Source organism: Nerophis lumbriciformis, linkage group LG12 (genome assembly GCF_033978685.3).
Source record: "Nerophis lumbriciformis linkage group LG12, RoL_Nlum_v2.1, whole genome shotgun sequence".
Classification (NCBI taxonomy): domain Eukaryota; kingdom Metazoa; phylum Chordata; class Actinopteri; order Syngnathiformes; family Syngnathidae; genus Nerophis; species Nerophis lumbriciformis.
Window position 1 is genome coordinate 15,127,513 of NC_084559.2, and position 14,810 is coordinate 15,142,322.

The 14,810-nt window shown below is 39.7% G+C and overlaps 1 protein-coding gene across 4 annotated transcripts in view; it reads left to right on the top strand.

The window, feature by feature from the left end:
• The first annotated feature begins 691 nt into the window (after positions 1-691).
• The window catches only part of LOC133622907 (uncharacterized), a 31,221-nt gene continuing 17,102 nt past the window's right edge, over positions 692-14,810 (top strand). Inside the window, exons 1-4 of one of the 4 annotated variants that reach the window (XM_061985757.1) lie at positions 692-778; positions 7,318-7,474; positions 7,556-7,671; positions 9,621-9,717. In XM_061985757.1, the coding sequence (XP_061841741.1) occupies positions 7,318-7,474; positions 7,556-7,671; positions 9,621-9,717 (370 nt within the window). In that variant the 5' untranslated portion in view covers positions 692-778. The other 3 variants (XM_072914318.1, XM_061985756.2, XM_061985755.2) reach the window with 3 other exon arrangements.

Below are 14,810 nucleotides of genomic sequence, written 5' to 3' on the forward strand. Positions count from 1 at the left end.
AATCATTCACATATATAAACCATGGTATGTGAATGCTTCCATTAAAATCTCCTGATGATTGAGGGAACCCCTCATGAAACAGGCCTGTAGAGATGAAGTAGTCTTGTGATTTTTTTTCCCACACACACATATATATATATATATATATATATATATATATATAATCATCAGGAGAAATCTCCTGATGATTGAGGGAACCCCCCCTCATGAAACAGGCCTGTAGAGATGAAATAGTCTTGTGATTTTTTTTCCCACACATACATATATATATATATATATGAAATACTTGACTTGGTGAATTCTAGCTGTCAATATACTCCTCCCCTCTTAACCCCCCCCCCCCCCCCCCCCCCCCCCCCCTCGGGACTTGACTCGAGACTTGAGGGCAAAGACTTGAGACTTACTTTTGACTTGCAAAACAATGACTTGGTCCCACTTCTGGAAAACGCTGAACGCCATCTTTTGTTTTCTACCTGTCAACTGTCAGTTTAGGCTGCTCGCCGGCTCCTCGTCACCACTTCAAGATGGCGGCCCAATTTCTCGCGTCACAGCAGCCAATGCTGTGTTTACTTATAACATGTCTATGTTTGGGAGAGACAGGCGGTTTTGACCACGTGGTACATTATCGCATTCTTATTGGACAAGAGAGACAAGTGGTTTATACCACGTGGTATATCCTCGCATTCTTATTGGACAATCCAATGTTGAGGCAGTTCCCGCTCCTTTGAAAGCTGGGCGGGCGCAACACTACTAAGTGTGTCAGTAATGGACATAATAAGTGAGTCTGTAATTAACATAAGACTGTAATGGACGTAAGACGTGTTGGCAATGAGTCTGACGAAGGTCGTTACGTTTTACAAGCACGGGAGATTCTTGTGTTTTTTGAAGTGTTGTAAGCGTTTGAAACAAACGTTTGTCGCTGAAGGATGCGGGCACGCGCAGACGTCGGTACTGTAATCGTAGTTTCAATCGTGCGGTTAGTATTTATGTTGTTGTTATTTACGATAAAAAAGTGGTTGGTTTTGTGGGTTAAAACAGTTTTAGCATAATTATATTGGGGTTATTTTTTTAAGTAAACAATGGCCGTTACTGTCAGCCTAAAGGGTGAGTACTCGCTGTCGCCTTTCTAACGTAACCAAGTCATTAGAATAGCAACAATTAACTGTTTCTCTTTTTTTGGCGTGTGAATTCGACCATTGCTGTAGAAAATGAAATGTTTTTTTTTAATGTTTTTAGTTTACGTAGTACAGTCAATTTGCGTGTTTTTCTTCCTTACTCATAGATCGTGCGAGGTCTTTGAACGCACCTGCCGAGGTTACGTGAACCTCTCAAATGTAACCACGTGATGTTCCTTCATGTAATGTTATTGAAGCAGATGTGTCGAAAGTGCGGCCCCGGGGATCATTTGGGGCCCGCAGCTCAAGTTGTGTTGGCCCTCGACAGTAAAATAAAATATAAGGAAGAAAAAAAAAAGATTTATTAGTGTTTTCCCTAAACCAATATTTTGGTACCGGTACCAAAATTATTTCGATACTTTTCGGTACGTTTCTAAATAAAGGGCACCACAAAAAATGGCATTATTGACTTTATTTTAACAAAAAAGCAAAAAGTCAGTGTTCAAAAACAAGAAAAAAAAATACAAAAATGAGGGATATTTTATTTGAACTAAGCAAAATTATCTGCCAAAAGAACAAGAAAATTTGGCTGGTCAAGACTTTCCAAAACAAGTACAATTAGCTAACTTCAATGAACCCAAAAATACCTTCTAAAATAAGTATATTCTCACTAATAACAAGTGCACTTTTCTTGATAGAAAAAAAAAAAAGAGACCTTTTTGCTAAATATGTTGAAAAATATTCTTATATTAAGTAAATGCTGGTGCCATTAACTTGACATAATGATATGCGCTCGGCATTACGTTTCTTATAACCAGCAAACTTATACTAAAAAAGAATTTATTGTTCTTAATGGAAAGGCAACAAGGCTTTGCTGTTTGTTTTTAAAGCTTTACATGGACTGGCACCTCAGTTTCTCTCGGACCTCATCCAAACTTACAATCCTGCGCGCTAGAGATGCGCGGTTTGCGGGCACAACCGCGGAGTCCGCGGATTATCCGCGGATCGGGCGGATGAAATTTAAAAAAATTAGATTTTATCAGCGGGTCGGGTCGGGTCGGGCGATTGAAATAAAAAAAAATTAGATTTTAAATAGATTCAGGCGGGTGGCAGTTAAACCAATTCGGAAATATATATACATAGTTAAATGTTGTTACCCACATACGAAAAACGAGCAGGCACCTGCAGCATATGCCACAACAGAAGAGAAAAAAAAAAAGAGATGGACACTTTTACGGAGCGGAGAAGGCCCCCGACGCTTCGCCGGCGTCCCCCGAGAGGGCCCCACCGGGAGCCGTAGCTGAGGCGATCCGCGAGAAGGGCCCAACGCACGTCCAGGATCACCACCGCGCCCACCGCACCGACACCCCGCCTCGTCCGCCTTCGCCGCGGCCGGCGTCACGCGCAGCAGGTAAGCAGCTTACCTGCCCGCCACCCCCGTGGCCGGGGGCTCGTAACAGGGGTCACTCCGCCCGCGCAGCTTACCTGCCCGCCACCCCTGTTGCCGGGGGCGCGTAACAGGGGTCACTCCGCGCGCAGTGCGCTCACAAAAGGGGTGGGGCTCACCCTGGTTGATATAGACAGCAGCTAGGACGGTGGCCATGGAAGTTGGAACCCGCTAAGGAGTGTGTAACAACCCACCTGCCGAATCAACTAGCCCTGAAAATGGATGGCGCTGGAGCGTCGGGCCCATATACCCGGCCATCGCCGGCAGCGAGACGCGCTCAGCGCGGCTCCCATATGATTGCGCACTGGTGTGCGTCTGGGTCGTGACAGCGTGGCACGCGAATGTCTGTGCTGCGTTGGATCAGTCTCCTTTCTTTAACAGGCAAAAGCTTTATAACCTCACTAATGCCTTGCATCGTCTATATTAGATATATAACAACGGGCGGATGGCGGGCGGATGCAGTTCTGATCAAATGTTAGATCGGGTGGATTGCGGATGGTTGACGACTTTCTGATGCGGTTGCGGATGAAATAATTGCCTATCCGCGCATCTCTACTGCGCGCGCTCTGAGGTCCGAGAGCCAGCTCCAGCTCGTGGTGTCCAAGACGAGACTTAAAACCAGGGGAGACAGGGCCTTCTCTGTGGTCGGCCCTAAGCTCTGGAACACTCTGCCCCTCCATGTTCGAACTGCTCCCACAGTGGAGTGTTTTAAGTCTCGTCTTAAGACCCACTTTTATTCTCTGGCTTTTAACACTACGTGAGTTGTGTGGTCCTCTGTGTTTTTAAAATTTTGATTTCTATTGACTGTTTTAATTGGTTTTACCCTTTGAAATTGTTTTTAATCATATTTTATATTGTTTTTAATTGTTTAATATTGTTGTGCAGCACTTTGGAAACATTTTGTTGTTTAAATGTGCTATATAAATAAAGTGGATTGGATTGGATTGAAGGCAACCGCTTGTTACTCTCGGGGTCTCCTAGCCACCCAGGCAAATCATATTGTCTAAAAAATGCATTTTTCCATCGATAACATGACACAATCGCGCCAAGTTCGTGCTCTTTCAGTCAATAAGTGCGCATATATACAGCCTGGACCCCAGCCAAAAAATTGTTCATTGTAATTTTGAAGAATTTACCTGAACTATTTCTGTTCAAAATTGTTAGAAATGTCACATGTTAAATGTTTAAATATTAACTGTCAGTTTACTGTACTGTGCCAACTGTACTACTATATGAGTACCTATTTTCTATTGTTTCATTGAAAATAAAACAGCAAAGTCCATTTGGCCGTCATCCGTTTTAATTATGAGACACAATTGTGTCAAAGTCATGATTTTTTTTTTTCATGCTTGAAATAAGAAATGATTACTTTAAAAAAGTAGTTTTATACTTGTGAGTGTTGATGACACAGCTTTGCAACAGTTGATATTCTAGTTTCAAGCATGTTTTACTCAATATAGGTCATCAAATCTCCTTACTGAGATAATTTAGGACCAAAACCCTTAAAACAAGTAAAACACTAACATAAAATCTGCTTAGTGAGAAGAATTATCTTATCAGACAGAAAATAAGCAAATATCACCCTTATTTGAGATATTTCATCTTACTTAGATTTGCAGTGTAGAAGTAGTGAGTAAACAGGAGCACATGCACAGAGCTAACGGAGGCCATGAGATTGAGACGTTTGTGACAGGAATGAAAAGGATAAAGGAGTTGAGGTCAGCATGTACAGTATAAAGAATGTACTCACAGCGTGTAGTACAGATAAATATGATTGTGTTTCGACGGTAATTAAATTGATGGATACATTCCTGTCGTCCAGTGTGGTCATGACATTAAATAACTGAGAAGCACTTCCCTAATTGAATGTTTATAATCATATTATATGTTGCTAATGTTATGCAGTATGCATGCTAAAACACTTTGGTCAGATGTAAATGATCTTTTCCCCAAGATTGAATATGTCCTCTTTTTGAAAAAAAACCCCATGATATTCATTATTGGGTAGGAGGTTGTTACCATGAATTGATTAACGTGGACCCCGACCTAAACAAGTTGAAAAACTTATTCGGGTGTTACCATTTAGTGGTCAATTGTACGGAATATGTACTAAAAGTTTCAATCAATCAATTAAAAAAAATGTTTTGTGTTTGACTTTAGCCTGATTAGTGAATTTCATTATTTGTACATTTAGGTATACATTAGTTATCTCCCATGACCAGCACTTTGTATTATCCTAGCAAGGGCAGCAAACCATTATATAATCAGTCCACTAGTCAGCAATTTTTTTTTCCATTAGCCGTCTAGCCAAACAATAATTGCTATTAAGCGACTAGTCAAAAATAACATATTTGTTCGACAAAATTGTCAAAGCCCTAATCCTAACTGCTCTTTTTTTGTAGTACAGTTAATAAATGAAGGGTACCTTTGTTGTTATTTCCACATATAATTTAGTATATATATATAATATAAATATAATCTAATATATATATATATATATATATATATATATATATATTAGAGATGTCCGATAATGGCTTTTTTGCCGATATCCGATATTCCGATATTGTCCAACTCTTAATTACCGATTCCGATATCAACCGATACCGGTATATACAGTCATGGAATTAACACATTATTATGCCTAATTTTGTTGTGATGCCCCGCTGGATGCATTAAACAATGTAACAAGGTTTTCCCAAATAAATCAACTCAAATTATGGAAAAAAAATGCCAACATGGCACTGCCATATTTATTATTGAAGTCACAAAGTACATTATATTTTTTTTAACATGCCTCAAAACAGCAGCTTGGAATTTGGGACATGCTCTCCCTGAGAAGGTTGGGGTGGGGGGGATAGCGGGGGGTGTATATTGTAGCGTCCCGGAAGAGTTAGTGCTGCAAGGAGTTCTGGGTATTTGTTCTGCTGTGTTTATGTTGTGTTACGGTGCGGATGTTCTCCCGAAATGTGTTTGTCATTCTTGTTTGGTGTGGGTTCACAGTGTGGCGCATATTTGTAACAGTGTTAAAGTTGTTTATACGGCCACCCTCAGTGTGACCTGTATGGCTGTTGACCAATTATGCATTGCATTCACTTGTGTGTGAAAAGCCGTAGATATTATGTGACTGGGCCGGCACGCAAAGGCAGTGCCTTTAAGGTTTATTGGCGCTCTGTACTTCTCCCTACGTCCGTGTACACAGCGGCGTTTTAAAAAATCGCGTTTTAAAAAATCATAAATTTTACTTTTTGGAACCGATACCGATAATTTCCGATATTACATTTTAAAGCATTTATCGGCCAATAATATCGGCAGTCCGATATTATCGGACATCCCTCATACAGTATGTAGGACATCCCTAATAAATATATATATATATATATATATATATATATATATATATATATATATATATATAAAAACATATAATTTACAGTAATTTATATATGTAAGTATATTGTTCGGACCTGAAAGGGTTTTGCTTTAATCAATATTGAAGTGTTTCTTTACAGTTACCGTATTTTCCCGATATAAAGTAACACTTAAAATCCATTTTTTCCTCAAAACTTGACAGTGCGCCTTATAGCCCGATTTCCCTAATGTACGGAATAATTTTGGTTTTGCTTACCGACCTCGAAGCAATTTTATTTGGTACATAGTGTAATGATAAGTGTGACCAGTAGATGGCAGTCAAAACATAAGAGATACGTGTAGACTGCACTATGACGGCGATATGACTCAAGTAAACAACAGCAACATTTTATATGTTCCATTGAAAATATAGAACATTACACACGGCGCTCAAAAATCTATCAAAATATTTTAGTACAACTTTGGTAAGCTATGAAGCCACATCGCTTGATGGATTGTACTGTGCTTCAACATAGGAGTATTATTATGGTGTGTGTATAAGGTAAGACATTATCTGGCGTTTTGTTTCACAATATTATGCAAAAGCAACTTTTCTTACCTTCTGGTACCTGCTGATCTGTATTTGGGATCTGCATAAATCCTGAAAAATTGCGCACGTCAGCCTTTGTAGTCGATAAGCTTCTTCTTTTTCTCTATCTTCTTCTTATGTGACATTCATCTTCGACGGTTGCCATTTCTAATACAAAGTAGTGTAAAGTTATTACTTATATCTGTCAGTAAACTCGCCATGAAAGCGCTAAAACATACCGGTGTAGTGAGTTTACATTATTCACCCAAGGAACTTTAGTTATTAGAGAGTTCCGGTCGGACGGTATTTCACGGGACACATTTCCGGCGTTGTTGTTGTTTCCGGATGAGGAGATGCTGCTCCGTTATTGATTGAAGTAAAGTCTGAATGTCATTAAAACAGTTAGCTCCATCTTTTGACACTTCTTCCACTCCCGTCCTTGCACGCTACACCGCTACAACAAAGATGACGGGGAGAAGACGCTGTCGAAGGTGAGCCACGTAAATAAGACCGCCCACAAAACGGCGCATCCGGAAGCGACTGTCAGAAAGCGGCTTGAAGATGATCTGTAAAACATCATCTATGCAACATTTTCACCAAAGAACCACCATTACATGTTATGTAGACCACAAGGAAGTCTTTTACATAAAAACATATAATTATATGACTCCTTTAATGCGACCTATAATCCGGTGCGCCTTATATATGAAAAAAAAAGGAAAATAGACCATTCGTCTTCAGTGCGCCTTATAATCCGGTGCGCCCTATGGTCCGGAAAATAATGTAATCATATTTATTGTGATGTGGTATTTCAGATGTCCATTGATGTCAAGGAGACAGACCAGAGGGACACAATGTTGCTGTCTTCAGAAGAGGACTCTGCTCCTGTTTTAAGGAATAGTTCTGCCCCTCTTGATTTTCCCACGCCTTCTGATTTGGACATTTCCTTGCAAAGTTTTACCCCAAACAAAGGTGAGCATTCGGGTACAATAATCAAGTTAACAGGAAAAAGTAATCGCATTTAACAAAGCATTTTTTTGTATTTTGCTCCAGAAAAGTCCGGTCTTACCCGGATAAAGATAAAAAGAAGGTCAAGCGTCAGCTCGCTGGAGTTCTGCGACATTCCACAACAGAAAATGAAGAATCTATTAAGCTGTCAAAGTCCAGAGGTGAGACATGTATCCAGATTAGGGATGTCCCGATCCAGGTTTTTGCACTTCCGATCCGATACCGATATTGTTTTTGCACTTCCGATCCGATACCGATACTGACCGATACCGATACTGACCTATCCGAGCATGTATTAAAGTTTAAAGTTATTTAGCCTACTTAGTTGTCAGAATCATGTTGAAAAGGGTTTTAGTACTCTTGATAACAACTAGCCAGCTGAATTAGGTGAGTTTGAATAATACACAATGGTTGGTAACAAGAAACTGACCTGTTTATTCAAGGATAAACACAAAATAGACAAAATTATACATGACAAACAGAAATGGCATCATTGAAACTAGGGCTGGGCGATATGGCCTTTTTTTAATATTGCGATAATTTAAGGCCATATTGCGATACACGATATATATCTCGATATTTTGCCTTGGCCTTGAATGAACACTTGATGCATATAATCACAGCAGTATGATGATTTTATGTGTTTTGATTGATTGATTGAGACTTTTATTAGTAGGTTGCACAGTGAAGTACATATTCCGTACAATTGACTACTAAATGGTAACACCCCAATAAGTTTTTCAACTTGTTTAAGTCGGGGTCCACTTAAATTGATTCATGATACAGATATATACTATCAGATATATACTATCATCATAATACAGTCATCACACAAGATAATCACATTGAATTATTTACATTATTTATAATCCAGGGTGTGGAGGGGGGCGCCGGATGTAAGTGTCAAAAAGACAGCCAAAAGAGTTTGATATGAGAATAAATCTAAAGTTAAAATATAGGGTAGAAATGCACCCATTTGCAGGAAATGTAGTCTTGATTTTCAAAATATTCTTTCAAGGCTTGCATGTCTACATTAAAACATTCTTCTTCATACTGCATTAATATATGCTACTTTTAAACTTTCATGCAGAGAAGGAAATCACAACTAAAAAAATCACTATTTTTTCATACAGTGTGGATGTGGAAATTTTTGCCTCGGCATTTTGATGGTGTGGACGTGTGACACTGAACGGAGATAAGCGTCTCGACAGACGTCACAATATTTGAGCAATGATGACGAAAACTGTTTTCTCTGTCGTGTCCGTGTGTCAAAAATTGTTATGCGCTTATTTTTTTATTTGATTTTGTGCGTGGCATAGATTTGCTATGCGCAGAGGACGCTTAAACAGTGCGCAATTGCACAGGCGAGCACCTTAGAGGGAGCGTTGCTCGCACGGCTGCGCTAGCATCACAACTAACGTTAGCCATGCTGCTACCTCTCTGCTCGGGGAGGGCGTATACGTATGTGACGTATGACGTGACAGTATGTGACGTGTGTAAGAAGGTGCACTTGCTGTCTGTGAGAGGGAGACACAGGAAAGAGTGAGAAGAGCCTGTCGTGTACTGCCAGCAGCTAAAAGCAACTGCGAGAATTCACAGACCTGTGAATGTGTTGAAGGTGTGCTGGAAAATGCGGAACGGAAATTAGGAGCAGCAGAAAAGTGGAATGTATTATTTAAATCGGTGCGTTGGAAAACACGGACCGGAGTTTTTTTTTTAAACTGGATCTGGATCGGCATTTTCCCATGCCTTGCAGATACGCAATTTTTGGCAAATATCGGCAGCCGATCCGATCCAAATATCGGATCGGGACATCCCTAGTTTATCCTAAACATTCCTGTTACTTACACATTCTGACATTTTTTAGGTCTGATGAATCTATGCATATAGATTCATCAGACTTAAAAAGGTCAAACCCTGTTTTTGTGTGTTAAATGAACATTTCACGATGAAGTGTATTACTCCTGACTTTGTGCACTTAAGTGACTTTCTTCCTTTAAGTGACGTGCCTTGAGTCATTTAAAAACTAATTTGTCAAAACATTCAGCTGCAGCACTGAGGACGTTTGTCTGTGCTTTTCAATCTGAACTCTCCTTCCACTGTATTCCAGAGTTTGATGGATGTGGAGGAGAGTAAGGGCTGTGATCCAATGCCAAGGCAGGACGATAACAATGGAAGACGTATCGCCGCAATAGATTATTTGTCTGGTAAGTCAGTGCCTCGATATTTAAAGTTTCATTTGTCAACAGTCAGTTTGTAGGTTTAAAAAGTTGATTAATGACCTGGAAAAAATCAGATGTTGTTTAATGGGGTTTTGTCCTTTGTTTTATTCAAATATGTGATTCATCCTTCTTTCCGGGAATTCATGTTTTTTTGTGTTTTTTGTTTTGTTTTGTTTTTTCAGCCAAAATGGTCATTCTTGTGAATCATGTAAATAATCCAAGGGTATTTATTTGGGGGGTTGGTGTTGTGGGCGGGTCGTTGCCTGTGGGCATGGGATGATAATCAATCTAAAGATTGATTAAAATGACCTGGATTGTGCACGTCTCGCCTCCAAACAGGCAACAAGAGAGTGCATCGGTTTTAAAATCTGGCTACGATTGTTCCGTAGCGGGAATACGATGAAAGCTCTTGTCATAGACTCTATTTGAGTATGTGGGGGGGAGGCACAGCCACTATAAACAGAGTAGAAATCTTTGATTGATTGATTGATTGAAACTTTTTTTAGTAGATTGCACAGTTCAGTACATATTCCGTACAATTGATCACTAAATGGTAACACCCCAATAAGTTTTTCAAGGCAAGGCAAAGTGAAGTTGTATAACTGTTCCGTTTACCGCACATTGGCTCTGACCTGGAGACAGTAGGCGTTAAAAGTGACCAATCGGAAAGGAAGGGAGTTGCCTGGCCATGAATTGAATGCCCGCCCCTAAGTGGCAAAAGGGAGAAAAGCTGCACGCGTCGAGAAACAGAAACGTCGCAAGCGCTCACAGGGGCTTTATGCATGTCGATTTTGACGCTGTTTTGATGCCATAATGTTGAAGTGAAGTCCATCCATCCATCCATTTACTACCGCTTATTCCCTTCCGGGTCGCGGGGGGCGCTGGAGCCTATCTCAGCTACAATCGGGCGGAAGGCGGGGTACATCCTGGACAAGTCGCCAACATGCAAACTCCACACAGAAAGATCCAGAGCCTGGGATTGAACCCCAGACTACTCAGCACCTTGTGAATTATATTTATATAGCGCTTTTCTCTAGTGACTCAAAGCGCTTTTACATAGTGAAACCCGATTTCTAAGTTACATTTAAACCAGTGTGGGTGACACTGGGCGCAGGTGGGTAAAGTGTCTTGCCCAAGGACACAACGCCAGTGACTAGGATGGCGGAAGCGGGAATCGAACCTGGAACCCTCAAGTTGCTGGCACAGCCACTCTACCAACCGAGCTATTCCACCCCACTACCCCACTTGAACTACCCAGCAGATGTACTAATAATATATTCATATTAATAATGTATTATTATGATTTGTTTTACCCACAGTTAATCATCCTTAATGTTTCAGAAAATCTCTACTTTACACTCTGAAGTAAAGTGAAAATTGACATATTTAAAATCATATTGAAGTGAATAGTCCTAAACCAAATTATTTAGTGAAGTGGTTTAAATACCGTATTTTCCGGAGTATAAGTCGCACCGGCTGAAAATGCATAATAAAGAAGGAAAAAAACATAAGTCGCATTTTGGGGGAAATTTATTTGATAAAATCCAACACCAAGAATAGACATTTGAAAGGCAATTTAAAATAAATAAAGAACAGTGAACAACAGGCTGAATAAGTGTACGTTATAGGACGCATAAGTAACCAACTGAGAACGTGCCTGGTATGTTAACGTAACATATTATGGTAAGAGTCATTCAAATAACTATAACATATAGAACATGCTATACATTTACCAAACAATCTGTCACTCCTAATCGCTAAATCCCATGAAATCTTATACGTCTAGTCTCTTACGTGAATGAGATAAATAATATTATTTGATATTTTACACTAATGTGTTAATAATTTCACACGTAAGTTGCTCCTGAGTATAAGTCGCACCCCCGGCCAAACTATGAAAAAAACTGCGACTTATAGTCCGAAAAATACGGTAGATATGTTAATACCATCTTTAAAAAGTCAAAGTTTTCAGTTTTTTTTTTAATGTTTTTGATATGTTAATACCATCTTTAAAAAGTCAAAGTTTTCAGGTTTTTACATGTGTGAATCTGTGTTCAATACTGGGCTAGGGATCTTTCCGTGTGGAGTTTGCATGTTCTCCCCGTGACTGCGTGGGTTCCCTCCGGCATACTTGCCAACCCTCCCGAATTTTCCGGGAGACTCCCGAAATTCAGCGCCTCACCCGAAAACCTCCCGGGACAAATATTCTCCCGAAAATCTCCCGATTTTCAGCCCGAGCTGGAGGCCACGCCCCCTCCAGCTCCATGCGGACCTGAGTGAGGACAGCCTTTTTTCAGACGGGAGGACAACAGGGTGACAAGAATTAAATCATCCAGACTAGAGATAAATTGTATTATTATGTTTATCTTACCTAAAAATAAATATATTTATTAATTTAAAAAAAAAAAAAAAAACGAAATACATTTTTACAATATTTTGCTAAAAACATCTAAATTAATTGTATTTTTATTTGTATTTTTTCTGACTCCTTATTACATCCAGCCATAGAATTATACCGGTACATTAAAATAAACACATTTGAAATAATTAATTTTAAATTATCATAATAATTCATTTAAAATGACCATATTTAATTATTAAAATAATTGCTTGTTTATCAACAACTTTACCATTTTATTCATTACAATTTGACGCTCTCAGAAGCCAAGTTATCTTATATTCATGTTATATTTATGCAAGTTTGAAGTATCAATTATCTAAACACAGATTTCTTTGCATATTTTCAGGATGTATATATATATATATATATATACATACATATGCAAAATACGATAAGGTATACATATATGTATGAAATACTTGGTGAATTCTAGCTGTCAATATACTCCTCCCCTCTTAACCACGCCCCCAACCACGCCCCGACCACTCCCCACGCCCCCACCTCCCGAAATCGGAGGTCTCAAGGTTGGCAAGTATGCCCTCCGGGTACTCCGGCTTCCTCCCACCTTCAAAAACATGCACCTGGGGATAGGTTGATTAGCAACACTAAATTGGCCTTAGTGTGTGAATGTTGTCTGTCTATCTGTGTTGGCCCTGCGATGAGGTGGCGACTTGTCCAGGGTGTACTCCGCCTTCAGCCCGAATGCAGCTGAGATAGGCTACAGCACGCCCCCGCGACCCCGAACGGGACAAGCGGTAGAAAATGGATGGATGGATTATAATGTAACCTCCAATCTTCACCACGCACTTTCACTTTTGCTGCTGAACAAGAGTCTATTGTCCCATTCTGTAAATACCTGGGCAGCGTTCTCTCTGAAGACAACACAAATGTCCAGAACAGGGTCAAGCAGGCATCAGCTATAAGACTCTGGTGTTGGTTCTTTTCAGAATAAAAGCCTTCGTCTCAGGTCAGTTGAGGGCACAGTTGCTGTCAATCAAGCCATCTGCATCAGCCGGGGTAACTTACAGATGCCACATTAGGATCCTAGAGCCGCTCTACTTCAACGCATCCTGAAAATCACCATATTTGCGTGCCTCATTCTAAAATACTCTGAAGGACCAACTCTAGGGGTATTAGGCAACAAACACCCAGCAGAAGGTGCGGTGGCTGGCATGTGATAAGGACGCCTACAAACCGGCCACCTCGTAGAGTGCTGCTTTTTGGCCCACTTCACTTTCATCTGCACTCTGCTGGAGGGTAGAAGAGGCGCTACAAAGAGCAGCTAAAAACAGCATTAAGGATATGTAAAGGCCATGGAGGATGTTGCTGCCGACCTGAACATCTGGCATCCGAGAGTGGAGGAAAGAACAGCCAGGAGACTCAGGAGGAATGTGCTTACAGCTCCTGTTGCCACTCCTTTTACCTGCCCGGTCCAGGGTAGGACAAGTGTGTGTGCTTCTCGTCCCAGAGAATCGCCATCTCGATTCTAATTCGTGATTTTTTTCCAAGAATTGTGCAGCCTTAGTCAGTGAGCACAAATTCAATTTAAAAGCAGTAATTTAGAGCTAAAAATTGACAACGTTCCACTTCTTCTCTGAAGCTGTGTTTTTAAAAAGATGCATTTAGGTGCAGATACTAGAAAAGCATTTTCAATTATCTCTCAGTTCTTATTTTCCTTCTCTTCTTGTTTTCCCACCACTTTTATAATTATATACACTGCAAACACTCAGTCTTCAAAAACAAGAAAAAATATATTAAAAAATATATATAAAAATTAGGGGTATTTTATTTGAACTAAGCAAAATTATCTGCCAATAGAACAAGAAAATTTGGCTTGTCAAGAATTTCCAAAACAAGTAAAATTAGCTAACCCGAATGAACCCAAAAATACCTTAAAATAAGTATATTCTCACTAATAACAAGTGCACTTTTCTTGGTAGAAAAAAATGAGACCTTTTTGCTCAATATGTTGAAAAATATTCTTAAATTAAGCAAATGCTAGTGCCATCATCTTGACATAATGATATGCGCTCGGCATCATGATTTTTTTTCATGCTTGAAGTAAGAAATGATTACTCTGAAAAAGTAGTTGTATACTTGTGAGTGTTAATGACACAGCTTTGCAACAGTTAATATTCTAGTTTCAAGCATGTTTTACTCAATATAGGTCATAAAATCTCAGCAACAAGCTGTAATATCTTACTGAGATAATTTAGGACCAAGACCCTTAAAACAAGTAAAACACTCTAACATCAAATCTGCTTAGTGAGAAGAATTATCTTATCAGACAGAAAATAAGCAAATATCACCCTTATTTGAGATATTTAATCTTACTTAGTGTCACAACGTGGACTATGGGGGGTTTGTTTTCCCGAGATGCAAGAAAAATTGGAGCGGACATGGCGTGAAGGTAAGGACATTATTTATTTTAACACTAACAAAAAGAACAAACAAAAGGGTACAAACAAAAGGCGCGCACAAGGCGGAGAACAAACTTGGCTATGAAAACAATAAACTAGCACTTGGGCAAAAGCTATGGACATGAAAACGAAAACACTTACTGTGACATCAAAATAGACAAAACTCACTTGGCATGGAACTATGGTAGCATGGGTAACATGGGTAGCAGAAGTCAATGTCGCCAGGACGACCAACAGAAAATGACAGGCTTAAATAC